Genomic DNA, 27,631 nt, shown 5'->3' on the forward strand with positions numbered 1-27,631 from the left:
CAATGCAAGACCTCTCAAAGCATGTTCAATTTATTCTCACGGTTGGAGAAAGACAATATTTTAAAGTTTATGCGTATGACAAAAGCAGAATAACCTGTGCCAATTCATCTTGGTCATAATACATTAACAGTTACAAGCAACTGAGAGTGATTAGTTAAAGGTACTCTTCAGCTGTATAAATACAGTATGATTTCTGACTCAATGAGCAAACATCCTCTCCTAAACACTGGCCAGAGGCAGTTGCTCTCGTGTACATTGTATTTATGGACTGTTCACTAAAAAGTGAACTGATATTTAGACACAAAGATGCTTCCTGCCCAATGACTAAATTACCACACAACACTTAGTTTCAGTCTTTCAGAGTTAAAATGGCAGAAAAAATTAAACTGGAATTTTTTTTAAAAAAAAAAAAACCTCAGCAGAATTTAGGCAAGTGACTAATATATGATGAGATACTTATCTATCTCCAGAGAAAGGAACAGTAGCGGTGTAAAGGTCACTAGATGTTTGTAGTGTAAAATGGCATTTGGTCATAACCTTCTACATAACTACACCCTTGTTTTAAACTTTATTTCCAAAATTCTCTGTTAAGGAAAAAGTTTAAAGGAAGGAGCAAAGCACAGATTTAAAATGTATGAAATGATCCTTTTCCACATCCCTCAATCTCCTTCTCTTAATTGCTCATTTGAGAACAAAAATCTTATTTGGAGACTTTCTTCATCCTCTGGTCCAATGCAGCAAAGTTCTCTTCTACAGAACCCAAGTTCTCTTTCATTGTCTGCTGCACCTGAATGAAGAAACAAGAATAAAGACACATGAGAACAGAAAAGCTGTGAAGCTGTCTCAGTACAGAGAGAGTAAAGCTGCTAGTACCTGTGTGAGCAGTGTCCTGTTGTCCTTCAGTGAATTGTTGATCATTTGCTGTGTGGTGTCCAGATGGGCCAGCAGCTGCCCAAATTGCATGGCTGAGAAAAACATGTACATTGCTTAGAAACACAAAGGCACTTCCTTTCACAAACAAGCCTGACACGAACCAACTGTGTAGAACTCAGTTGTCACATGTCAGCGTGTTAACATAGACCACAAACCGATTCAGACTAAACATCAGCAATATCAGTGGCATGTAGGAAATGCAAATGTGCGATATTTCCTCCTCTTACATCTATTTTCCTAATACATATACTGTATCGTGTCCATTTTACAGAGAAATTGTTTATTTATGTCCTGGGTAATTCAAATCACAGGCCTATAATTAATACAGTCTTTCTAATATGTTATTGTTTCCATAGTAATAGCTCATTCACATGGATGGCATAAAAATTACTCATGTGATGAAGCATTCTGTGATGGGACATCAGTCTCTGATATCAGAGCTTTATAATGGTTTTCTGCCACAGGAGAGAGACAGGCTGTATTATTTTTAATGGCTTTTTTTATTAACTTTAAGAGAAATACAAAATGAGGCTGGTTTTATGGGTCTTTATTCTATAGAGGTGCAATGGGATTAATTAAACAATAAGCCCAGAAGAAAAGGAAAACTTTAACCGGCACTGAACTCTGATAATGATGTTTAGAGAAAGAATCTTAAAGCATCCAAAAATTGTGGAAACCCCCATGTAAAGCATGTTACTAATATGGTGAGAGTGTGTGTGAGAGAGAAAGAAAGAAAGGGGGAGAGTGTGTGAGAAAGAAAGAGAGAGGGAGAGAGAAAGAGGGAGTGTGTGTGTGTGAGGGAGAGAGAGTACCTTGCTCATGTAGCTCTTTAACAGCGATCAGTCTCTGGACCACCTGAGGGAGGGAGGTTGCCATGGCATCCCACTTCTGCACCACATCATACAGCTGTGAAACCTAAATGAAGCACAGCCCCAGCAAACACCAAGAACATAATTTAACAACAAAAAATAAAATAAATTCCACTTCAATGACAGCTGTGTGTTTAAGAAATCTATCAACAGACATGCTATAGGAATATTTCGACCATTTTTTATTTAATTTATTAAATCGTGTCCAGTGGCGTACTTTATACAATATACATTATATGATACAATGTATTATTCCATGTATTGGACGTACAGCAGGTAAGAGTTTGGACTTTTGCCCTCTCTAGTAGAAAAACATTACAAGTTATTATGGCCTCTTCTCTAGCACACAGATCCCCCTGCAGTCACACTAGCAAATAAAGTTGCAGGTGACCGTTGTACGGAAAGCAACATGTAGACATTCTAGTTACTACTGACAGGACACGTGCCCAAATTCTAAAAGTTTAAATTCTGAATTCTGATATATTTTAACAGACAGAAATTCTGTAACAGACAGTAACAGAATTTCACAGTTACATCCCAAACAAATGCTGAGAGAACGTATGCCCACCTTGTTTTGCGTTTCAGCATCTTCAATTGCTGCCTTGTGTTTTGCTATTTCATTCATCTTCCCCAAAACACTCTGCAATTAAAAAGAACACTTTCTCTTAGATCCTGGAGCATACACGTAAAAAAAAAAAAAAAAACGATTCAAAAGAGAGGCCTGTTTTAACATTTGCCTAAAAATCTGCACACTAATGTATAATACACAATACTGCTAATGATCGTCATTCTGTGATCTGCTGTATTGTCACAGGGTTACATTAACTGTCACCAGAACCTGCTATCTGTTTATTCTTCACAGTAGGAAAGCTTAAATTCTAGGCTTGGTCACCTGCAGTCTGGCTTCAACCTGGTCCAGAGTGGCAGCATCCAGAGCACTAACTCGAGCTTGCAGCAGCTCCATAGTTTCCTACAGAGACAGAAACAATGTTGAACATGAAGAGGAAAAAAATAAGACATTAGCACACATTACGAAGACTCACCATTAAACTGGCTCCCTGAAGTCCAGCGCTGAGAGGACCCTGCAGTACACACAATCAAAATAACAAGTCACCACAAACTAGCATTCCTAATGTAATCACAACTTTACACTCTGATACAGACATAACCAAATCTGGGCAGGCACAAGTGTTTACGGATATGAGCTTAAGGTCTAACCTAAATCGTTAGTTACCATAAAAAAAAGCCTAGGCTGTCACACAAAGATCAGATTAGTTTAAACACAAAGTTGTTCCTCTATTCAACTCAGGAGAGCTGGACGATTATTATAAACCTATGTTTAACCTGAGTGAGGACAATGTGGTAGACAAGGCAAATTAACACACCGGCTTATCTAATCCAGAACCTACTGCAGCCTCCAGGTCCGCCAACCTCTTCTCCAATTCAGCCACCTATAGAAGGAAAGACGGTGGAAAGAAAATCAGTAACTGTTACAGCAACTTTGTCCGAAGTAAGCATAAGAAAAATGCATTGCACCTTGGCAGATTCTGAAAACTTCTCGTGTTCAGGACGGCTGTGGAGTTCGTACAGTACAACTCCGTCTGGGCCTTTGGGTGCTGCTGATTTCCCCTCTCCCCCGGAACAGCTACGCACACCTCGTGCCACCTCCAGCTGAGTCATCAAACGCCTAAAAAACACACAATAGTTGAACATAACAAAATATAAATTGTGTCACTATTTCATGCACTCTTTTTTTACTCTCTCTCTCTCTCTCTCTCTCTCTTTCCACTTCAGGAACACTCTGTACTATTCTCATGATTGTTAAGTATCTCTTTATTTTGGGAATAGTTTGGCTCATCCTGCACCACAGGCTAAAAGGACACACTGCACAGAGAACATTGATCCAATATCAGCAGAAAAATGTGTCATCCACTCAGAGCCTTAGCCTCATTACAGATCCATCTCCACTTTTCCTTACTTGGCAAGAGCTCCGTCTGGGTCGGCCAAGTTGATGTGGGCATTTGGGCCCAGCAATGAGTCCAGATGGGCTGAGACCAGCTGCTGCTTGAGCTGGGCTGCCTGCTGAGCTAGAACCACTGGTGTTAGGCGCTCTTCTGCACTGCTCTCTTTAGCACTGGTCTGGGGGGGGGGGAGGAAGCACACACACAGACACACTTGATAACTCACAGACTCGCACTCCAACCGATCCAACAAATCAATTAAGAAGCTATATGTTCAGAGATCCCCAGTCAACAGACACAATGGTGATGTTTCATAACTCAAGGACCTTTCCAGATATCTAAGTCCAGTCACCAGCTACTGTTTACTGAAAACTTTCTGGGTATATGAGCTCCATCCTAGCCACATCAGAGAAGCTCTAATATAATATGATGATGATGATGATGATGATGATAAATGTATTCCTAAAGAAGGGAAGAATCTCAGGAAAAGGTTGTTCTTGATGTTCAGATGTCATATTTGTTCATCTAGATACTGAAATCCATTGGCTACCTGACCTGAAAAATGACACCAGAGACATCATAAAAGCTGTAATGTTTAAAACGGGCATCTCCTCAATATTCAGTGAAAGCAGTGGCTATATTTTTCTACATAATGATTCACTGTTGCAGGGGAAAGACAGTTCGCTGACATAACAAGCTCTTCTGGGTCTAGCATTGGCATGTGCCTTCTGCTGATCCTTATTGTCAGAAATATAGCTTAATCATTTTCAACTAAATCTAAAGTGTTCTTGTTTGAAAGACATGATAGAGAAATAATGAAAAGAACTATTAAAACTGCAGACCAAAAGCTTCGCTGCAGGTCAGCTAAATATTCAGCCTGTAGCTTCACTGCTCACTGGTGTCAGTAAAACCTTAATCTGTTGGCGGTTAAAATGGTGTAACTATGTAGATATTTGTGGACACGACACGTTAAACACTAAATCAATTAAAACAATCAAATAAATTAATACTTGCGCTTCAAACATCAAACCAGGTGTAACTTCCATATGATTCTCAGAGCTTTTAGCAGAAAAACATGGCAGCAGTTAAGAGGGGACGTGCTCCTGATTACTTTAACACTTACACGAAACTAAGTATTCAAGCGATTCTAATTTCTTGTGCTTTGAGGAACATAAATCTGAATATTTACACCATGTGACACAATGCTCCAATCGTTTTGCTGCACAATCTTAATGAAATATTTTACAGTGTGCTGCAATAGTCCCAGCATTTACTATGTAGGGATGTAGTTGCCTGTATTTCTGCCTAGGCACAGTAAATGTTTTGATTACAGGATTAATAATTATTAAAGTGTGTGATTTCGTTCAATCTCTCGGTTGCCATTTTATCCCTGTCTAAATGTTTGCATGTTCTTAAATAACCTTTCATGGTTCATGGTGTATTTATAACAAAAGAACTGAATAAGATTTTTGCAGAAAAAAAAGAGGATAAGTGTGTGTCTGTGTGCACCGAACCCCAACCTGAATTTGTTCCACTTCTTCCGAGAGCTCCTGAATCTCATTAACAAGCCGCTGGTACTTTTGCTGAGGAGTCTCCTTAACCCCACACCCTTCACCCAGCTACAGAGGGACAGACAGAAAGTTTGGGTGACTCATTAAACCATACACTTCAGTGGGTATACGCCTAACGGTGATCCTGAGGAAGAACTCACAAGCTCGTAGTCTCCGGACTCATAGCCGACTCTGCGACTCGTGCTAATGCGATCGGAGAAATCTGTAAACGTGCAGACGAGGAACAAATGCGTGAAACATTTCATGGAAGAAATCAAAAATGGACGTCCAGCAGTCACTGTACTCACCAAGACCCTTAGTGCTGACACGCTTGTCTTTGAACTTGTCATAGGCAGCGTTGGGATTGACAACAATCCGCTCCACACTGTCACTACACAACTCTTCCTGTTAGAGAAAGGAGGAAAACATTTTACCAGCTGTTTTACAAGTGGGAACATCTGAGGCTGCTTTTTACATCTAAGATTAATTTGGTATTTCATTAACACCTGCTTGCAGTTATACCAATTACTTAACTTATATTTGTGCTAAACATTCTGGTAATATTCTGGTACTTTTTATGAGGTTTTAAACGATACGATTCAAATAATTTTTCCACAAGCAATTTGCTTCATAATCACAGATGTAAAAAGGTCCAACTAACAAAGTAAAAGACATACAGGCTTTTCAAACAATTTGTACATGCAATGTTGTTGTTGTTTTTTAAACAAGGCGGAAAGGTCACAAAACAGTGTACATGGCGTGTGAGATAGTGAAATCATACTTAGCAGTTTATTCATATGTTGGCTCTCCCTTTTTACTGGAGAGACAGATGTATTAGGCATATTTTGTGAGTGATATCTCAGGTAAGCATACACCAGTGTTTATGGTACTCTTGCACAAAATAATAGGCTGCAGGTCTGGTAATATAATGTACTCAGGAATAAACATCACTGGATATCATGGCAGCGTAATTACATGTAGGAATGATGTCATTATATCACAGCAGCCTAGTGTACACTAAGCCTTAGAATCACTATAGAGGTGCAAACGATCAGTTTGCCAGGTGAAAGTGATCTAAAAACACAATAATCACATAGGATTGATTTATTGATTTTAATTTCAAATTCAGTGTTTTATACACACACATACACACACACACACACACGATTCGACAAAGACATGATGTGAAATTTCAAAAACTCAATTCTTGAATTATAAACTTAGTTAGTTTGTTATTAGTTAATTACATAAAATACTAAATCCAGTATAAAACATCCTCTAAAGGCAGTAATTTTGATCACACACGAGACTTGAGAGAAAAATCACTGATGTGCTACTGGAAGAGTGTTGCTGTTATATTGGTTTTGGCTTTGCTTTCAGTTAGTTCCGAGATAAAACAGTGCTTATGTGCTATGCCACCTAGTTAGCACTGGATACATAAACAGTACTATACTTAAGGGAAGATGCACAAGGCGGCAAACATTTGATCAAACACAGAGTCCACTTAAAACAGACAAGGGGATGATTTTGATTAGATGGGAGAAGTGATGTTAGATGTTAAGGGGGAATCACTTAAGCTCTTACCAGCTCCTTGGGTTCCCAAAGAGAGTTAGAGGGGGAAGAAGAAAAGGAGAAGCAAGAATAGCGGGATAGAGAGAGAGAGAGAGAGAGAGAGAGAGAGAGAGAGAGAGAGAGAGAGAGGGAGAGAGAGAGATAAGGCAAGAGCGAGAGAGAGAGAGAGAGAGAGAGAGAGACATATTAATGTGGTTATCACATGACATGCACAACAGGAGCTGGTGGCAAAATAAGAGGGCTGGTTGTTGTAAGCACCCCTTGTACTATATTTTCAATCATTCTTTCTCTTGTTCCCTACCCCACAAGGCCATAAGACCATCATTCCACCATATTCTCAAAGCAACGCTAAATTTCTAGACAACACTGCTAGTCACAGGCTGGACTGAATTAGAGCAGGTAAGAGGGGTCGCATGTTGTGGTCAGTGTAGGTTAGGAGACAAGAGAATCAGACAGCTGTGCAAGAGAGTTTCTGTCTCAGCCTGAAGGTAAAGGATGAAAGGATTAAAGCACCTTCTCCTTCAGATCAGAGAAACAGGAGATGTTCCACACATATGGAGCTCACACTGGAGGCACACAGTGGTTACTTTGTCCCTTTTCAGCTGACAAGGTTCCTAAGGTTCCTGCTGGTGCCTAATCTGGAAATTGTTCACACTTTTCCACCACAGGTTTCTGCCAGAACAACTGGCCCAGTTCCAGAGTGAAAACAGTGCACATTACCGGTGTAAACAACAACAACAAGGTGCAGCAGATGCTGAAGTTCAGCATTATTTTATGTCCATGGTCACTGAAGGAGCTGGATTCAAATAACTGCTCTGTAAATTCCATTATGATAAAACAGTGCTGAAAACTGAAAATTAATATAATGAATCAAAGCTGAAATGATTGCAAAACTGCACAGCTCTACACATAAATAATATATTTAAAAAAAAAAAAAAAAACACCAGGGTTGGACAAATCACTAGTTCAGGCATCTCACATTTTTTAAGTAAGTTTCGGGTCAGTAAGTTTCTACCGATCCGAAACATGGGACTTGGCAGTACAATGAGGCTTTTACTTGCCTGGTGAGCTAGCCAATGGACTTATGAATTGTCCATCCCTGAAAAAAAAAAACAACAACTTCAAATCATATGTAATCATCATAGAATTTTGTATATGGTGATTATTCATGGATTTTTGTGGCGGATTTTTATTGAATTTTATTGCGGATGGTGAATTAAATTCTCAAAAACGGAAGCAAAAGTTTGTGCAAGTTTTGCTTCCTTTTTTGAGAATTTAATCCATAGTCACTCTTATAATTAACCCATTTATTGAATCACATTTGATTGTGTAATGAATTGGTTGCTTAAACCCCTGGAAGCACAAGCAGCAAGACTGAAACAGCTGAAACTGTGTTGGTGGAAAAGGAGTGACAGTCCATTAAAGCAATACATGTGCATACAAGCAATCTGTATTTCATGCTCTGTCAAAAGCATTTGGTCTGAAATTTAGGATTTAGCAAGTATGATCTCAATCTAAATTTCTGTGGCTGGAAGATTTTGCCTTGGTGGCTCTATGGGATGTCCTCCAGTACAGCTCATTGAAGGTTCAATCACCATGCTTACATTAAGAAAAATTAATCAAATCATGACAAATTCCAAATCACAAAAAAAAATGAAAAATTAAATCAGAACGTCCAACAGCTCTAGGATATAATTGTTCCTGATTAGAACCAAGGAAAGAGGAAGTAAGATTCCAATCCATGCTGTAATTGCTGGAGAAAAAGTTGGACATCTTACTTGCACAAACTAGTGTCCGAAGTGGATCATAACATGGAGGGAAGGTGTTGTGACAGGGAAAGTAAGGCACTATTATGTTAATAGTGTGTCAGTAATTAGCACAGATTTAATAAAAGCTCAAAGATCTTAAACTGATAAAACACTTTGTAATAATTACTTGTATTTACCATATTCTATATGTAACTGCTATATGTAATTTCCCCTTGTGATCAATATTATTTTATCTGATATGCACATGTAATCAATATATTACCAGCAAAGTGGTGAACTTTTGATGTGACACAGTTGGCTTACATTATTTTGCTCAACTTTCTTTCTGCTTTGTGTAATGAATCAGCAGAAATTCACATCAAGACTCATCTGAAAAGGCCATGGTCCAAGACTGTATATACAGAGTGCAAAAGTTTGCATCCCCCCCACAAGTTTTGGATATAAATGCAAAGAAAAAAAATTCACTTTAAGTTAAAAAATAAAAAAAAATTAAATGAATCACAACAAAATAAAAAGATAAAACAGAAAACAGCTTGAAAAGAACAAAACGCCAGGAGTCTTATTTATTTATTTATTTATAATCTCTGGACATGAAGTGGCTCCCTGTATGAAAATAACTCAATGAATATGATGACAGGACTGCATTTCGTCCAATGTATAATGGAATATAAAAATAATTAATTTTGCATTTATTGTAATTATTGCAGGTAGCACAGCGATGCAGCTCACAACTTACACACCCTGATCGGATCCTGAGATCAGGTACAGCTACAGTGTCTAGTCATTTGAATCTAACTCCGCTGGGATTTGCCCCATTGGTGTAGTTTGTTAGGGCAGATGAGAACACAGTAATAATTATAATCGATGTAAACTGTCCGAGCAACATGCATCTCTGCAGTTTTAAGTAAACTTTAGCTTAGTTCTCTACTGCTACACAAACCTAAACGAAAAGTGAACCAGAGGAAACCTGTTGTGTGTGAGAGAGAAAGAAAAGGAACGAGAACAAAAATCAGCCCACATACAACTCACTAATAACCGGTTCAGAGCTGTATAGCGGGTTGAATCCTTCATTCATTCATCTTCTACCGCTTATCCGAACTACCTCGGGTCACGGGGAGCCTGTGCTCATTGATGCCCGATGACACCGGGTTGAATCCCTTTAATTCTATTGTATGAGAATACAAACTTTTCTTCTCTGTGAATACAGTCACTGGAAGGAATACTCACAACACACGGACAGAAATAAATTAAATCCCCCCCAAAAAACATGCAGTGTGAAAACTCCATGTGTGAAGTAACTCACCGACTCAAACTGAGCCTGATCGTCCTCAGGCAGGTCGCTGGTCTCGTACACATCCGGCTCGTTAGAGGCCTGTAAACACATGAGCGCATTGTTAAAGCACAAACCCTTCCTCATAAACATGTCTAGAAAATACTGATTGTGCTCCATACACTGGAGGCCGACGCCCTTTAAAGAAGGGACGCTTCTACAAAATGGATGGAGAACCAGACATCTACTATACATACAGATGCATCAGGATTTTGTTTTATTGTTGTTATTTTTTTGTAGTTGTTGTTGTTGCAAACTTAAGTATCAGTGCTGACGTGGGTCATTCTCCATCAAGCTAATGTAATAAAACAAGGCTTAAAATGAATCTTCATGCTAGCTAGCTAGCTAATGTGCTACACAGACAACCGCTAAATATTAAAGTTTACAATATCTGGCTTTATATATATATTTAAAAGTCGAACACATTTTACTACAACATAAAACATTAAACGATAGGATTGTTTCATCACTTATCCAGCTAGCCATCTTGTTTATATTAGCAGCTGAAGATGATCTGGTAACTGACGTTAGCCGGCTTTTTGGGTGTAGTGTTCAATCTCATTAACTTTATCAGCCGTTAGAGAAATAATGCTTCGTTAAATAATCTCCAAAACATTACGGTATTATAAGAGAGCATTCGGTATAATAAATAAACAAATTAAAAAACACATAAAATTACAGCTAGCAGTCAGTTTAGCTACAAAGCTGCTAGCGCTAAAGGGCTAATGTTTAGCTAACTAGCTTCAGGCTGTCGCTAGCATGTATTATGAATATTACAGAAACTTACGATGCCCGGCAGGTTGGCGTACTTCGGGTCGGCCATTGCCACAAATATGAGTAAAACAGAATCCTACAGAGTATCTGATTTCTTTAGCTGCAGAATTTCCAGTTTAAAAAAAGAAACGAGCACCAAACGCTAGCAGCCTCGGTGACTTACAAGCTGCTGACAAACACTGCAAACGTCAGGCGTGAAACCAGTGGGAAGGTTGCCAGATCACTGAAACGTAAAAGAAAACAGTAAAAAAAAAAAAAACACTTAAAACGGTTCTGAACTCTACACTGAGTTTAACTCCATCATGAGCACAAATGTACTTTATCAAATATACTGGTGTAAACGGTTACCGATGATGAACAAACGAATAAACAGTTCAAAAACAACTAAGGATAAAAAATACTCAGAAAACAAGTGGACCTGGCAACAACGGAATTTAACAGTCTCGCGAGAGCATCATCCCTGGGAATGAATGCGAGCTCATTCTGAATCCCCAGCTCTCTCTACCCAATTATTTAATAATTAGTTCTATGACTTACTTTGATCACCATAACATTTGCTGTCTATAGAATTATACTATTGTTCGACGTAAATGTAGTCCTCTATATTTTGGTATCTGCACACACACACACACATATGTGTGTGTATTAAATGCCTGAATAATATATATATATATATATATATATATATATATATATATATATATATATATGTGTGTGTGTGTGTGTGTGTCTGTGTGTGTGTGTGTGTGTGTGTGGTGTGTGGTGCCTATTAAATGTCTGAAGGGATTGACTGTTGTCTGCTTTTTAATGAGTTTGTTCTGATTGGTCAGTTGGTCGGTAATTGTGTAATAAGCTATATTTAAGTTGCTACATATTTTTTAGACGCGAGATCAGTGGTACTGAAGCGAGCTTCACTTCGTTGTCAAGGCATCAGAACCCAAGCCACGCCCCCTCGCTGTTCTCAAACTGCGCCGAGTACGCAGCATCATACTGCACACCTGCCTTCTCCTTTTGCGCATGGAGTAGGCAAAAACTCACAACTGTCAGGACCTTCCGTTATCTCTAAACATTTCCGTCATCTTATGATAAACAAAACCAGTTTGGTTCATAGGTTTTCTGGTCTGCATTTTTTTTCTCGCTTTGCATAGAGACGCATCCTCTGTTTTGGATACTGCACAGCTCAAGGGAAGGTGCGAAACTGCGCATCTGTCATTCAGCCAACTCAAATGGTGCATGAGTGTTTCGACTACTTCATCCCAACAGCGTGATAATCTGCTTTAAATCCAGTATCTGTGATCGTTTATTACGCGCCTGTTAACGCAAGGGGACCGTCACAAAAAACCATCGGCTTTAAAACTCTTTCCACATCACACAATGACTGAAGCCGGTGCAGAATGCAACATCAAGGTGCTGTGCCGTTTTCGTCCATTGAACCAGAGTGAGATCTTTCGTGAAGACAAATTTCTCCCCGTCTTTCAGGGAGATGACACTGTCATCGTGGGGGTAAGTTGCGTTCATCATATCGATCGTTTTACTGTGAGGATTTTTTACAAATGTAATTTTAAGAGAAAAAACACTCACACCTCTCCGTAATATATTTCTTAAAAAGTTACCAACAATATGTAATAAAACTATGAGTCTATGAAAAACACCATGTAACTGCATATATCATTTAACTATTAATGTACAGCTATATTGACTGGCATGTGTCATAGGTTGCCAGGTATTCTTTAAAGAAAAAAGCTTAATATATGTTTATTTAATTTTTACATGTAGAAATCAGGTCATGCTAAATTAGACCAACAACCAGCTAAGTTTTACCTAAACACAAGTACAAAACGTGCCAGGATGTATATGGATGCATGCATTGATTTGGCTCTCTGTCATAACATGTCTAAAAGGGATGTTTTGGTGGATATTCTGGGAGGCTGAAAAAATCATCCTGTGAATACAGACATGTATTCTGTATTCGGTTATGCAGTATTCTGTGCAGAGTACCAGTTTCTGGTTAATAAACATAAATGTGTCCAGGAACTGTTATTGAGTCAGAACAGTATTTTCATTCATGTAAACACACATGTCATGCTTCAAAGTCACAGAAATTCACTAAATCAACTGTGGTAGCCTATGGCAACATTTAGCTTAATAATGAACATTAAACACACACAATTTTGGCTAAATAGACAAACAGTGGCAGCAGCTGCTATTCTGGAACATTAGACTAACAAACTCTACTATTTGTGTTATTTATTTATTTATTTTTTTGCCAAAGCCTATTTCAACTCCTATTGTCGATATTCCACTAGTATATAAGTTGCTGAATCGTATCAGAACTAAAATGAATTTTTTTCATAGAATGAATAATTTATAAAGGATCAAACAGAATAATAGGGTCAGACATTTGCACTCCTGATTTTAATCTCTTTTCCTTGCTTCAATCTATTTCTGTCTTAACTGCAACGGCATGATTTATGATACACCCACTCATGCTACATAAATTCTCTTAACAAGGAGAGAAAGACATGGCTGTCCGGTTAGATTAAATCTGGATCACACTTAATACTCAGCAAAATAAATAACAAGCCAACAATAAAAAATAAAGCATCCAAATTGGTTATACTATCAAATTCTCTGATTATAGTAGACACATCTGTCTCACTGGTTGTTTTTCTGTTCAGTTCTGCACCTTATAATTAAATTTGTATTTGTACACAAATCATCTAATCTTATATCAGCTCTTTTACAGTGCTCGTCGAGATGTTTGTAGCCATATGTGGTTCTGTAGGGAGCACTGAGCTGAACCAGTTGTCTGTTCTTTTTCTCACAGCAAAGAGAAGGTGTCAGTCCCAGTGGGGTACAGGTTTTCTCAGCCTTCTCCCTCCTCCCCATCTTATAAACATTGGTTGGTGTGTGAGTCACAGCAAGAATGAATCACTTTGGTTTGACGTTGAGCATATGTGACTGCTGTTTCCACCCGTCTGTCTATCCATTCTTCTGTCCATCAAAATTCATTATTCCAATATATGAATTAGAGATTCACTACTTTGTGGCACTTGTTTGCTTTTATTTATAGGGCTGCTGCTGCCTGTGACCCATAAAAATGACATGTGTAATATGATAATTTAATTACCTTATATATTATATGGTCAAAAGTCTGGGGACACCTGACATCACACCCACAAGTAGACAAAAACACTAAAAAACACAATTGTATAGATTGCCTTTGTATGTTGTAGCATCAAATCCCTCTTTACTAGAACTAAGGAACCCAAATCTGCTCAAGCATGACAATACCCATGTCATTAAATAAGGTTTAAGAAGGCTTGGTTTGCCAAGGTTGCTGTAGAAGATTCTAGTGGACTGCAGAGATCTTTTATCTCAACCCCACTAACCACCTTTGGGATGAACTGGAAAACTGACTGCTCCCCAAGCTCAATCATCCAACATCCTGATCTCACAATTGCTCCAAATTCCAATAATCCAAAGGTTATGATTACAGCTAAAAGGGACTAAATCTAAAACTGGCTGATCAAAAACCACATACTGTACAGTATGTGTGTGTTGCTCAGCTGTCTAAAAACCTTATAATAAAAAGAAATCCTAAAATATATTATAAGATGGCTAATGATGTCAATTGCATATTTGGAAAAGACATTGCTTGTTTGAAACATAGTTGTTTTGTTTAGCCAAGTACATTAGACAGAAAATAGAAGTAACACAGGGCATCTAGTATAGGAGTTGAATAAAGTTATAATACTTTTAAAAACACAAATAAATACATTTTCTCCAGTGTTTCCAGGGCAAAGTGATACCTTTTACCTAATTACAAAAACCTCTTCCTGTACAAATGTGAATTTCCAGATTTTCCAAAAACAGATTTTTCGTATATTTTGAGCATAAAAAGAGATATACAAATAGAGATTGCGAAGGAAGTGTACACAATATCCACAGAACAATGAAACTGTTATCAAAGAAGAAATGGGAGCACTGCATTCTGGGTGAAGAGAGAGAGTGGAAACTAGGTGGAAACGAAATAATCTAATCAAACACAAATCTTTAATAATATAAAAGGGAGACAGAAGGAGATAAGTACAAAGAGCATTTTTTAAAGAACATTATCCTGAGAAAAGATTATTGTGTTCTGAGAATGTAAGACACAGAGAGTACGAGAGAGAGAGAGAGAGAGAGAGAGAGAGAGAGAGAGAGAGAGAGAGAGAGAGAGAGAGAAAGAGAAGCTTTATTCATGTTTCACACAGAATTCTGTCTTCCTGTTCTGCAGATGAATGTTACACTCTTAAAAAATGGTCTTCAGTGAATCTTCAAGGGTAAATTTGATGATTTTGCATCCTTAAAGGTTTTATTTGGAAGCTTATCTTATATGGAAACACTACTGTAGCATGATAATGTCCAAATCACGCATGCTGAATATTTGGCCATTCTGGTGCTGCATAAAATATGCCTCAATTTGTATTTTATTGTGGCACAGTAGGTTATGATGCTGCCTCACAACTTCAGGGTCTCTCCTGAGCTTAGTGTCTGGGCATAATTTTGCTTGTTCTCCATAGGGTTTTGCCTGCATTCGCTGCACACACACACACACACACACACACACACACACACACACACACACACACAAACACACACACACAAAGAAATTGGTGACTCTAAATTGCACAATACTGCCCTGTCCTATCCAGGGTTCCCTTGATCGAGTCTGGATGAACTGTGACCAGGATAAAGTGTTTGCTAAGGCGAATAAATGATACCTACATTGTGAAGGCAGTATATGATATCATAACATTTATTTGGTTGTGCATTGCATAATAAAGTCACTTGTTACTTATTAAGTATATGTGTATTGTGTTGTGTAGGTTCACAGATTTATGTATATTTGCTAATCCATATCCTTAATACTTTTGTACTGAATGATAAATATTTATATATTTTTCTAGACAGTACATGTTTTTTTCTCATCTGATTAAGAAGAAACTAAATGCACGTTTCAGCATTAGTTTAACCAGTAAATTGTAATCTTATTTATCTTTTTTTTTTAACTTAAAACAAATCATTCTATACCTCTCTTGTGGGTGATTATACCTGCTCTGTGGTTTATTATGCTACAATCTCAGATGGTTTGTGTGTTCCTGAGGATTGAACTCATAGAACTGGACTGCTATGCTTGTGTGTTTGTGTGCCGAAGATCTGTTTAAAACTCAGTTGCATTCTTAACTTCTTTAATCATGTCTTGCACATTCTTTTATTACTTTTCTTATCTTGTTTTCATTTTCCTTTTATTTGCCTTCTCTGTTCTTTCATTTTCTCCACTCTATCGGCCATCTCATAATGTCCATGGGTTTTGAATCTTAGAATGAAACCCATTACTTTCTAGTACATTTTTTACTCCATATCTTTGCTCCTCATGCTTGCAATCTTGGTTTAATATTTAATATTGCAGCATGGTCTACTTTTGTAGAGAGATAACCTACATGTATTTTATTCTGGTGAGTGCCAACTGGAAATAATCTTGGTGTATTCCTTCTTGAAGCTAGTTCTGGTCAAGAAGTGCATAGGTATGTTTTATATGGAGCGGAAATGTCCATTTATTTCAAACGAAAAGCAATGGATGTTCTTCACAAATATAATAACACTGTATGCATGTGTGTGTTTCTGCGTGTGCTGGCCCTTGATAGTTTAACTGTTATAATTGGATTAGCATGACTCAATATGCCTAAATAATGTCTAAAACATTAGACATTACATATGTCTGGTATATATAGTCTGGTTTCCCTAGGTCATTTATCTGTAAATATCCCGTTTTAAATACAGAAGCTTGCCGTGCAGTGAGAATGCATCTGTCACAAGTTGTTGTGCTTACATAGACTGAGAAAGAGCTTAGCTCTGGTGTTGTTTCTGTAGTTCAGTGCTCATTGCTCTCCCTGTGGAGAAGGATGTAGAGGGACTAATTAATGAGTGTGAAACAGATGATGAAAGGACTTTGTGTGTGAGAGAGAGAGAAAGAGAGACTTCATAAGTAAAAATAGAAAGCAATTTTGATCATAATGCCAGACAGAACCTTATGTTATAAAATCAGTATTTTACATTCTGTATATTAATGTAGATTTTTCATAGTGTTTCCATCCCACAGCTCCAGGGTCCCTAATTTAATCTTGAGCTTAAGTTATTGGCTGTGTAGAATATTTACACTTTCTCCCTGTGTTCATGTTGGTTTCCTGAGGGTTGTCCTGGCCAAAATCATGCTGGCAGGTGAACTGGCAACACTATATCACGAGTAGGTGTGAATGATTTTATGAATGTATGTGTGAATGGTGCTGTGCAATGTATTGGCAACCCTTCTGTTGTGAATTCTTCCTTTCTGCACCCTGGGATTGTTCCTGGGATTGGCTCCAGATCCACCATTACAGTAACCAGGATAAGGAGCTTACTGAAGATGATTAAAGATAAATGAATAAATTTGTTTTTCTGTGTATATGTTTATATGTATGTTTGATAGTAATAGTGGGCATTGTTTCACTTATGCATCTGCTACTATATGCTCACATCCATCAATACTGCCTTAATTATTGTAAGAAGGTGCTTCCTGCTGTGCTCCAACCTGGAAGTAACAAATATAAAATGTGCTGCCTTCTATTAAATATGCAGAGATGACAATCATTGTTTTCATTATTATGCAGATAGCAAAATGATTGACTTTCATCTAATATCATTGAGTTTGAAATACAAAAATACAGAGAAACACAAACACCATCCGAGTCTTGCTAAACAACTTCACTAACGGGAAATGATACTAAATCCACAATAAAGATATGTTGGATCACCATTACTCACAAACTTCCTACCAGATAAGGGAAGAAATAAATGAATCACCTGTTCAGCAAGGGGAAAAAAAAAGCTTTACTGAATCCATTTCCTCCAATAATATTATATCTAACACAGTGCTTAAATTCACAGTAAAATGAACATTTTTACTGGCAGTAGAGATGTAAAGGTTGTTACAATTGTTAATATTTACAGCATTCGTACTATATGTTCACAGTAATGGCATGTTCTGTATTTTGAAGTGGGCTGATGGTGCACACTTTGCAAAATATTTAATGGAATAATTGTTTAATGCAGTGCGGTTATCTGTATCAATATCTGCATAATGCTGTGCCTATTAAGATCTACGCTTACTGTGCACTTCAATATTAGCACCTGTACACCTGCACATTCATGCAGTTATCATATCAGCTAATCATGTGGCAGCAGCACAATGCATAAATCATGCAGATACAGGTCAAAAGCTTTAGTTAATTTTCACATTAAACATCAGAATGGGGACAAAGTGTGATCTCTGTAACACTGATCATGGCATGGAAGTTAGTAACAGATGGGCTGGTTTGAATATTTCAAACTGCTGATCGCTTGTGAGTTTCACACACAACAGTCTCTAGAGTTTAGCCAGAATGGTGCTAAAAAAAACAACATCGAGTGAACAGTTCTGTGAGTGGAAACACCTTGTTGATGAGAGAGATTAGAAGAGAATGGCCAGACGAGTTGTTTGAGTTGCCAGGAAGGATACAGTAACTCAAATAATCACTATTTACCACCCTGTTGAGCAGAAAAAGATTTACCTTGAGGTAGATAAATTACATCAGCAGAAGATCACATCAGGTTCCACTCTTTTCAGCCAAGAGCAAGAATCTGTTGCATTGACTCACCCAAACAGGACAGTTGAAGATCACGTTTTCCATCTTCAGCTATCCAGCTGCATCAGATCCTTGTTCTTGAAAACACTACATACTGTTGGGTGTCGAATTCCCAGGAGATTAGAGGTTTCTGATAGCAAATCGAAAACCAGCCCATCTTGTACCATCAACCATGCCATTGTTAAAGTCACTGAGATTACATTTTCCCCAATTTTAATGTTTGCTGTGAACATTAACTGAAGCTCTTGACTTTATTTGCATGTTTTTTTTTATTGTTTACATGATTTGCAGATTAAATATCTATATGAATGTGTATTTGTATATGTGGACCTAATAAACTAGATAAACTCTAATAAACGCTTTCTTTACTTTCATTTTTAATGCAGGGAAAGTCTTTTGTATTTGACCGAGTCTTTCCCACCAACACCACACAAGATCAGATCTACAACAGCTGTGCCAAACAAATTGTTAAAGGTGAGTGTGTGTATAATAACTGGGAACATCTTATACAGGCAACATCTGTCTTAGATGGATAGGCTACAGATCCTGCATCACCCTGAGCAGTACAGCACCTTTACTGAAAGTGAGTAAGTAATTCTGGTACTGAATCATTTCACAGCAAATTTGCTAGCTGTTAATTGCTTAGAACTGCAAAGTTCACATTTAAGATTTGATACTCCTGCGAATTAAAACATAAAAACAAAACTATCAGTCATGCAGCCAATGAGAAACACAAGCAAGCTTATATTTCTGTTAATCCTTGGTTTTACTTAAAGGTAATTTAAGGAATTTAAAATAGAAAAGATGTTTTATGAATCCAAGAGGCTTGGTATGTCAGATCTGCATGGTTTATAAACCATTGTACTTCCTACACTGCACTAAAATGGGGCCTTTTCAAAGTGAGGGCAAGAGAATGGAAGAGGACAGACATTGGATAGAGCGAATTTGAGTCAGTTTAAGTGTGTGCACATTAACCATCTGGCCAGTGGAGATAAGTATTTGTATTGGTTTGCTCCCCATTTCTCAGCTGTATTTCTTCGATTGTTCCATTTTCGTCTGCTGTTCAAATTATCTCCACTCCACTCTCTTGCACTGTGACTCTTATAAGCTTAAAATCTAGGACCCCTCTAGACTTCCTCTCCCTCTCTCTCTCTCTCTCTCTCTCTCTCTCTCTCTCTCTCTCCCTCCCTCTCCCTCTCTCCCTCCCTCCCCCTCCCTCTCACACACAGACTACACTGCACATTCATGATATCAGTATAGAAAAGCAGCCATTTCATCATCCAAATGAAAATGAATATATTTAAAATAACCTACCAGCTGTGGTTGAATTCTAACCATTTCTCTTATATATACAGTCGAGGCTAAATGTTTATGTACCCCTAGGATAAAAATGTTTCATCTCAGTATTTTAATTAAAGCATTTACTAGAGTTTCCCTTGACACCAATGGGAAACTAGTAAAAACTAAAACTGGACCTCCACAAGATCAGTTTATAGGAACAATTTTCAATTTTCAATTCACATGAGCATCTGTAGTGTAAATAAAAAAATCTTGTGGCCACAAAGACACTGTAACAGACAGAAAGGAAGAACTTAACTAAATTAACTCCCAGGTATGAACCAAACTATATACAGCCCTCATTAACATAGATCGGCATCAAGATGGTGTGAAATGTTGACATGCAAAGAAGAAACATTTACTACAACAGTGGAATAAAAAGCCAGTCTGAAGTTTGCAGTTGATCACCTGCAGGTTTCTTCCCTAGATTCCCAAATGAAACAAAACATAACTGTTTGTCCATATCGATCAGCACTATGTATGGAGGAAAAAACATGGAGCTTTTAAGCTGAAATTCTATCATATTATAAAACCTATTTTTTCAAGTGTAAAAGACACTTCAGAAAATACACAGGAATATATTCTGTTATTATTTAATGGCATCCTCAGATTGAGGGCACCTTATGTGACATGCACCTAAGAAGTATATTTTTTAATTCTAAAAGCAAATTCTCAACAATGGTTCATGGTATGTGAATGTTAGTTTTATTTAGAAATATATGAATACAGTATATACTAAAAAGTACTTAAAACATATTTTAAACCTAACGTAATAACTTGAATACATAAGTAAAAATCTCTATATTTTTGTCTTTTTCCCCTCACTTTAGATGTGCTGGAAGGATACAATGGTACCATCTTTGCATACGGACAAACATCCTCTGGCAAAACCCACACCATGGAGGTAAAGACAACCAGCTTCATCAATATATTTATTAATTTTTAGCTTTCACCATGGCTGAGATCTCTTGCTTTTGATCAGGGAAAGCTCCATGATCCCGACAACATGGGCATTATTCCAAGGATCACTGATGACATCTTCAACTACATCTTTGCCATGGATGAAAACTTGGAATTTCACATCAAGGCAACAATTACATAACCATTTCAATTATTTCTAAATAACATTCATGATTTAGCTATAAAGAATTTGCTATGCGGCATTATTAACAATGCAGCATACAATATTGATCTAAAGCTTTTCATGCATGCCACAAAATCTTTCTTTCCTCTTCTTTTATGCAGGTTTCTTATTTTGAAATCTACATGGATAAAATTAGAGACCTGCTTGATGGTGAGAAAGAAAGACACAGATTAAACATAAACATCAGTAAAATTGAGAGAGAGAGAGAGAGAGAGAGACTGGCATGATGTGCTGTGACAGAATGCAGTCACTCATTTGAATTCTGCTTGAACATTTGTATTTTTTTTTTTTTTTTTATCACAGATGCCTAGACAGCTAGTGAAGCTGATCTTCATGTACAGTTAATTTTTCCTGACTCATGCAAAACAGTTTGATCATTTTTTGTGTCAAACTCATACATATGGTGTAGATTTATGTGTGCTATAGATTAAATATGAACAATTTAGATTGGGCTGTCAGAATGTATTCTGCTACTCTAAAGACTAATTATTTTTCTGCCTGATCTGGGTTATATTTCTTATATTTGTTAATTGAATGGGGAATCTCACTTTTCTTTACTGAGTGATTTCTTTCCATGTGTTTTACATAGTATAATAATAGGTTTTGTTGTATTTTATTGTATATTCTGTGAATATAGCTTATGCCCCCTCCTTCTCTCTCTCAGTGAGTAAGACAAACCTGTCAGTGCATGAAGACAAGAACAGGGTCCCATATGTCAAGGTAAGATAAAACAGAATGAGAGTTGAAAAGCTTCATGATCATGTTTGATAAAAGACTGCTGTAGTAAAAACCTTGGTTGGCTGCTGGGTTGAGTCAGATAGTAGAGACAGCAGAGAAAAATACTAGCATTGTATTTGGCTTAACACTAAAAATGTACATGTACATTTTACAACGATCTTTCAATAGGTCTCAAGACTTGTTTAGACTCGGATGGGAATGAAATCTGGCAGCGCAAAAACAGACTGTCAGAAGATCAGAAGATCTTCGACAAGAGTTTAGGCAGTTATAAAGACAAGACAAGGCATCAGAACATATCTATACCATACACTGAAAGAAACCTTTTAATCACATTTAAACGTCTAAACAGATTACTCTCTGATATTGTTAATTTTTGTGACAGCAGAGGAATTTGAGCTAATTAACTAAATGTCAGTTAGTATAAAATATATTTTCTTCTAAGGGTATACAGGCTGTTGCACTCCACTGTATCACACATAAAACACCGATATATGAATCCTGTGCAGTGTAAAGCAAGTAGGGTAGATAAAACATTCAACTGCAGTCTGAACTGTGATGGATACACATAGGAAGTATGTTCCAAACTCACTGTACTTTGTACTGGTTGTACTTGCATTTTACTGGCTAAAATTCAGACTGGCATAAATGAATATCACTGCTGTATCACACAAAATCAAGGCTTACTTGTATCACTGTTTGTGATGTACATGTGTGTGACAGGGTTGTACAGAACGCTTTGTCTCCAGTCCTGAGGAAATGATGGATATAATTGATGAAGGGAAATCTAACCGCCATGTAGCTGTTACCAGTGAGTTTATTAAAAAAATCATAACACATACTATTATAATATAATGTCTACAATTTAATTTGAACCCAGATAAAATTCTGTAATATCAATTCCAAATATTATGGATTGTTGAACTTCCAGTAACCTTGGTCATTTGCTTCTTTAGATATGAACGAGCACAGCTCCAGGAGTCATAGCATCTTCCTCATAAATATCAAACAAGAGCATGTGGAGACAGAGCAGAAACTCAGTGGCAAGCTCTACCTGGTGGACTTAGCTGGCAGTGAAAAGGTAAGGCCTAGGTTTGTGTTTACATCCGTGTTTGTGTCAGAGTGGAGTGCTATGAGCTGTACCAGTTTATTAAACTAATTTAAGTGGAAAATAGACTTGTAAGTCTTGAAACTTTTTAATCTCCTTACATATTGCTAGAAGATTTTCTTGGTAAGTGAATAGTGTATGTGACACAGAGATTGTATGCAGCTTGGATCCAAGTTAACATCAAGCAAAACACACATGATATATTAGAACTGGCTATAAACCTGAACATCTCAAGGATGCAAAAGAGGCACCTGTGGCATTATGGGTTGCATTATTGCCCCACAACTCCAGGATTCTTGACTCAACCCCGATCAGGTTATTGTCTATGGGGAGTTCGTCTGCATTTTCTCCGTGTTCATATGGATTTGATCCATATGGATCCTCCCACTATCCCATCCTCTATTTATGGATCCTCCCACTATCAACAAACACACTGATAAGAGAACTGGTTACATTGCCCTCAGATAAATGAGGGTGTGGATTCTCCTGCCTTTTTCCCAGTACTGCTAGGATAATCTTAAGCAGGATAAAGCGGTTAGTGAAGATGGATGCATGATCTGAAACCTTCAGCAATCCACATCAAGACAGTGGTGGATCAATGATTATACTGGTTGTAACTTTTGAGCCCTTGAGCAAGGTCCTTAACCTTCTCTGCCTAACCCCAGTTCCCTAACCTGCCAGGATATGTGAAAAAAAGAATTCTACTGTGCTGTAAAGTGGATGTAACAAATATTGACTGCATATTCAATCATGCTACCAAAACCAAGGCTACATAAAACAGTCCAGTAATATAAAATAAAACATTTGCAAAAGTCAGCAAATGCAAACAAATCTATGCTCTCATCACCTGTTGGACAAAAATCCAGAAAAGTGATTAAGGATAAATTCTTTGACTATTTCTTTTTACCATGTGTAAAAGAAAAAGAGTACCTAAAACATAGAACCTTTCTGTTTTTCCTTTAGTATTAGACCACCAGGTTGGTTTCCTTCAGAAGTAATGGTGGCTGTATGTTGTAAGTTGTATCTCTCCATAACAGAGGCAATATTAAACAGTGCCAATACTGTATGTGTCAAGTCCTCAAAGACAAGCTGTTGCTTCATGTGTTTGTTTCTCAGACAGAAGGAGGCAACAATTTATTGCTCCCAGGGACAGACAAATCAGCCAATGGAAACACCAATTGTGCAAATGCAAACTTGCTTTGTCATTTCATCAACAAGTTTTTTTTCACAGGGTTAGCTATATAACTCACACTGATTTTTTTTCACACCAAAATGTCAGCTTTTTTTTATTTAGGTTGCGTTTGCTTGCCATGCTTTCTGCATTCATCACTAGCTAGTGGTCAGTGGTGTCTTTGCTGGCTGCATTGATTTCAGTCCTTTGCTTTCCTCAACTGCCATTGTAACCACTATGCATGCTCACATACAAGAACAAACCTTTCTTAGCCTTTCATGCACATATGAGTATTATATAACAGCCCTTACTTGAGCTGCTACACCAGAATATGGATCACTTGCATAAGTTGAAGGATCAGCTTCACATTTGTCCAGGCAGACTTGCAGCACATTAAATGCTATTTGTTAATTAATGCTACATTAATTACTAGGGTTACAGTCTGACTTTTTGAATGCTCCACTGGTAGGCTATGAGCACTCATCCTTAACGTAGAGCTAATTTTGAAACCCAACCAATGAAAGTACCTCAGGGTCTGTTTTGGCACACAATTCAGCTTTAATAAGCTCCACCAGTCTTTGCATTTTTCTGCTCTCTTTAGCTCAGGCCTGGCAGCTCCCCTACAATGTGTTCCAATGCAAGGATGCTCCTTTTCTCCTCTCCACAGAGCTGATCTGCTGAATCCTTTGTCAGCTGCTGTTTATACTTTGATCATGCTGCAAGGCGAAACTCAGTTTTCTGGGTTGGCTTGTAGTTCTTAGCATCTTTGCATCATTAACACCCAGCTGAATAGGCACCGTTTCTTCCATAGTCTGTAATATATGCATTTTATGTCACAAGATATTTGAGCATTGGTCATGTCTATCATGCAATTCCAGTGTGGCTTGACTGAACAAATAACTTTGCGCAATTAAACACAGGACATCAGTAAGTTCAAAAAGGTTCTAAGTTAAACAGTTCACAAGTTATAATTTATGAACACCACATTATTATATTCTATCAGAAACAATTTGTCATATTTGCTCTTTGATTCAATAAATTCAGAACAAAGTTGCCATCAGGCAAGGTGCATATAACCCTTTCTTTAAGAGAGCAGATCTTACCATAATGACTTTTAACGATACATATTTGTTGAAGAATCTTTTGTTTATTTCAATCAGATGAAATGATTAAGCCATGATAAACTTGAAGGAGGATGTACTTTGTTTTTCACATGATTGTATTTGAGCAAGGCATAAAGAAACAAATGCTCACAAACACATTTATCTTATACCTCTTGATCTTTCTCTCTTCAAGGTGAGCAAGACAGGTGCAGAAGGGTCTGTCCTAGATGAGGCCAAAAATATCAACAAATCTCTTTCTGCACTGGGCAATGTGATATCAGCCCTGGCTGAGGGAACGGTGAGCTCAGCAACTACAAAAGAGTCAATAAATCTAATTATCCATGTTCAGTTTTTACCACTGTGTGCATACACAAAATATTCTCTCTAAAATGAATTACAGGTTTTAAAAACAAGCTTTTTTTTTTTTTTTTTTAATCTTTCTGGCTGCAGAAGACCCATGTGCCTTACAGGGACAGCAAAATGACCCGAATTCTCCAGGACTCATTAGGTGGAAACTGCAGAACCACCATGTTTATCTGCTGCTCACCTTCTTCTTACAATGAGGCTGAGACCAAATCTACGCTCATGTTTGGACAACGGTAACAGAGTACAAAAACAAGACTGAGCGTATTCTTTTCAGTTATATTATACAGTACATACTGGATAGGCAAACAAATTCTAACAGATAATTTCATTTGGTTAGGCTCAAGTACTCTTATTATAACCCATGACCATAATTTTATGGTAGATTTAAGCATACACTCTACTCCACCTACATCTCTCAGTGCTAAAACCATAAGGAACACAGCATCAGTGAACCTGGAGCTGACAGCAGAGCAGTACAGGAGGAAGTATGAGAAGGAAAAGGAAAAGAACAAGATTCTGAAGGAAACCATCCAGAGACTGGAGGCTGAACTTAATCACTGGCATAATGGTAAAGTCTTTAGTACCAGTCATATTTATAACAGACACAATCAAGATTGATTTAAATTACCTGTGTATGTTTGGTACTGTAAGGCCCTGCATGCACTAAAGCAGGATGCATTTATACCTTAAATACGGCCAGCCTGTTAGCCTGGACATATGCTTTTTTTAGCTCCATGGAGAGGGGTAAAGAGAAAGAAATAAGCATATGGTCTCTGCTCACCTCCTGGATTAAAGAAATACTAACAAGGGCTGGAAAATGGCTGACTAAGGCTGTTTGATCTTGAGCTGAGGATATAGAAGACACCCAAGAAAATGGTCACAAAATAGTGAAAATTATGTTGTAGGTGAAGCAGTCCCTGAAGTGGTGCAGGACAACAGTACGTGTGTCGTGGAATCTGAGCTTTGTGAAGATGCTGCTTTAGATGAGAGCAGCGGTGGCCCATCCTCAGTTCACCTCACAGTTACAGAGGGGGATCTCTGCAAACTTTACAAACAGCTGGATGACAAGGTAAGTATAGATTGGGCACATAACGCTGTCTGGTGAAAATAACTGTGCTTTTTTCCCCCAACAAGAAAGAAAGATGTGATAGACAATGAACTAGCCTTTCAAGGGTCTATATGAACAAGTAGTCCCTGGCATGAAAAGATGAGTAGCCTTTGCCCATAGCATACAGCAGTGTGTACTAAAGTGTACTACCTACACTGACTGTAAACGTGTGTGTGTGTGTGTGTGTGTGTGTGTGTGTGTATGTATATATATATATATATATATATATATATAGTTTTTTTAAATATATGCCACCTAATATTCACTTTGGCCTCTGTCTCTCTTCCTGATTGCAGGATGATGAGATTAACTTGCAAAGTCAACTGGTGGAAAAACTGAAGAAGCAGATGCTGGATCAGGAGGAGGTGGAGAATGATTTTTTTGTGATCTCTGTTCTCAGATATTCGTTGTTTTCAGGTTTCTTCCCCTAAGTCTTTTAATTTTTTTTATTAATATGCTATTTCTAAATGTGCCCATGGCAATATATATTATGACTTTGTGCACATAGTTTTTGGCATCGTCACGTGCAGACAATGAGCGGATCCAGTGTGAGCTGAGCCACCTTCAGGCTGAGAGCAAGAGTGCTAAAGCAGAAGTTAAGGAAGTTTTGCAGGCTCTGGAAGAATTGGCTCTAAGCTATGACCAGAAGAGTCATGAGGCAGAAGACAAGAGTATGGAGAATAAGTTGCTCACCCAAGAGCTTGCCCAAAAAATGGTGAACCTTGTCTTTATTGCTGTTTCAACTACTGTTTGATGAGGATCCTTAGTGGAAACTTGCCATTTCATCATTCCATTTTAACTTGGCTAGGGGTAATTTATACTTTAGACAGATTTGATGTGCTTGGAGACTGAATTCTCGCAGCTACAGGAAGTGAATAGCCAACAGAGGAAACGCATCACTGAGGTTCTAAATACCCTCCTGAAGGACCTGAGTGACTTCAGCATCATCTTGGGCAGTGGAGAAATCAGATTGGTATGTAAATCCATTAGTTATTTTCTTACTCAATCTCAGTTTAAGCTGAGTTTTTCACATGCACTTATTTACTGCACACATTCCATAATTTATATTCGTATATTGCTTTTCTCCTACTCCT

General features: G+C 37.7%; 2 protein-coding genes across 8 annotated transcripts in view; one reads left to right on the forward strand and one right to left on the reverse strand.

Moving 5' to 3' along the window:
- Positions 1 to 14: 14 nt before the first annotated feature.
- dctn2 (dynactin 2 (p50)) lies at positions 15 to 10,957 on the reverse strand. The gene is made up of 14 exons (XM_060868178.1): positions 10,772 to 10,957; positions 9,958 to 10,026; positions 5,622 to 5,718; positions 5,475 to 5,536; positions 5,284 to 5,382; positions 3,781 to 3,941; positions 3,339 to 3,489; positions 3,188 to 3,253; positions 2,846 to 2,884; positions 2,695 to 2,772; positions 2,371 to 2,442; positions 1,746 to 1,848; positions 874 to 965; positions 15 to 787 (listed from the first exon to the last, which is right to left on the reverse strand). Exons 1-14 carry the CDS (start codon positions 10,805 to 10,807, stop codon positions 701 to 703), a joined length of 1,212 nt encoding a protein of 403 aa, XP_060724161.1. The 5' UTR covers positions 10,808 to 10,957; the 3' UTR covers positions 15 to 700.
- An 812-nt stretch (positions 10,958 to 11,769) lies between these two features.
- LOC132844592 (kinesin heavy chain-like) overlaps positions 11,770 to 27,631 on the forward strand; it is a 44,635-nt gene continuing 28,773 nt past the window's right edge. For all 7 annotated transcript variants that reach the window (XM_060868182.1, XM_060868179.1, XM_060868184.1 and 4 more), the window contains exons 1-15: positions 11,770 to 12,261; positions 18,851 to 18,938; positions 20,633 to 20,706; positions 20,785 to 20,889; positions 21,048 to 21,096; positions 21,611 to 21,666; positions 22,405 to 22,492; positions 22,638 to 22,762; positions 25,257 to 25,361; positions 25,514 to 25,662; positions 25,849 to 25,997; positions 26,335 to 26,498; positions 26,834 to 26,902; positions 27,046 to 27,252; positions 27,364 to 27,510. In XM_060868182.1, coding sequence (XP_060724165.1) covers positions 12,133 to 12,261; positions 18,851 to 18,938; positions 20,633 to 20,706; positions 20,785 to 20,889; positions 21,048 to 21,096; positions 21,611 to 21,666; positions 22,405 to 22,492; positions 22,638 to 22,762; positions 25,257 to 25,361; positions 25,514 to 25,662; positions 25,849 to 25,997; positions 26,335 to 26,498; positions 26,834 to 26,902; positions 27,046 to 27,252; positions 27,364 to 27,510 — 1,704 coding nt within the window. In that variant the 5' untranslated portion in view covers positions 11,770 to 12,132. The remainder of the gene's footprint in view (positions 12,262 to 18,850; positions 18,939 to 20,632; positions 20,707 to 20,784; positions 20,890 to 21,047; positions 21,097 to 21,610; positions 21,667 to 22,404; positions 22,493 to 22,637; positions 22,763 to 25,256; positions 25,362 to 25,513; positions 25,663 to 25,848; positions 25,998 to 26,334; positions 26,499 to 26,833; positions 26,903 to 27,045; positions 27,253 to 27,363; positions 27,511 to 27,631) is intronic.

The sequence above is a fragment of the Tachysurus vachellii genome, chromosome 4 (assembly GCF_030014155.1).
Source record: "Tachysurus vachellii isolate PV-2020 chromosome 4, HZAU_Pvac_v1, whole genome shotgun sequence".
NCBI lineage: Eukaryota > Metazoa > Chordata > Actinopteri > Siluriformes > Bagridae > Tachysurus > Tachysurus vachellii.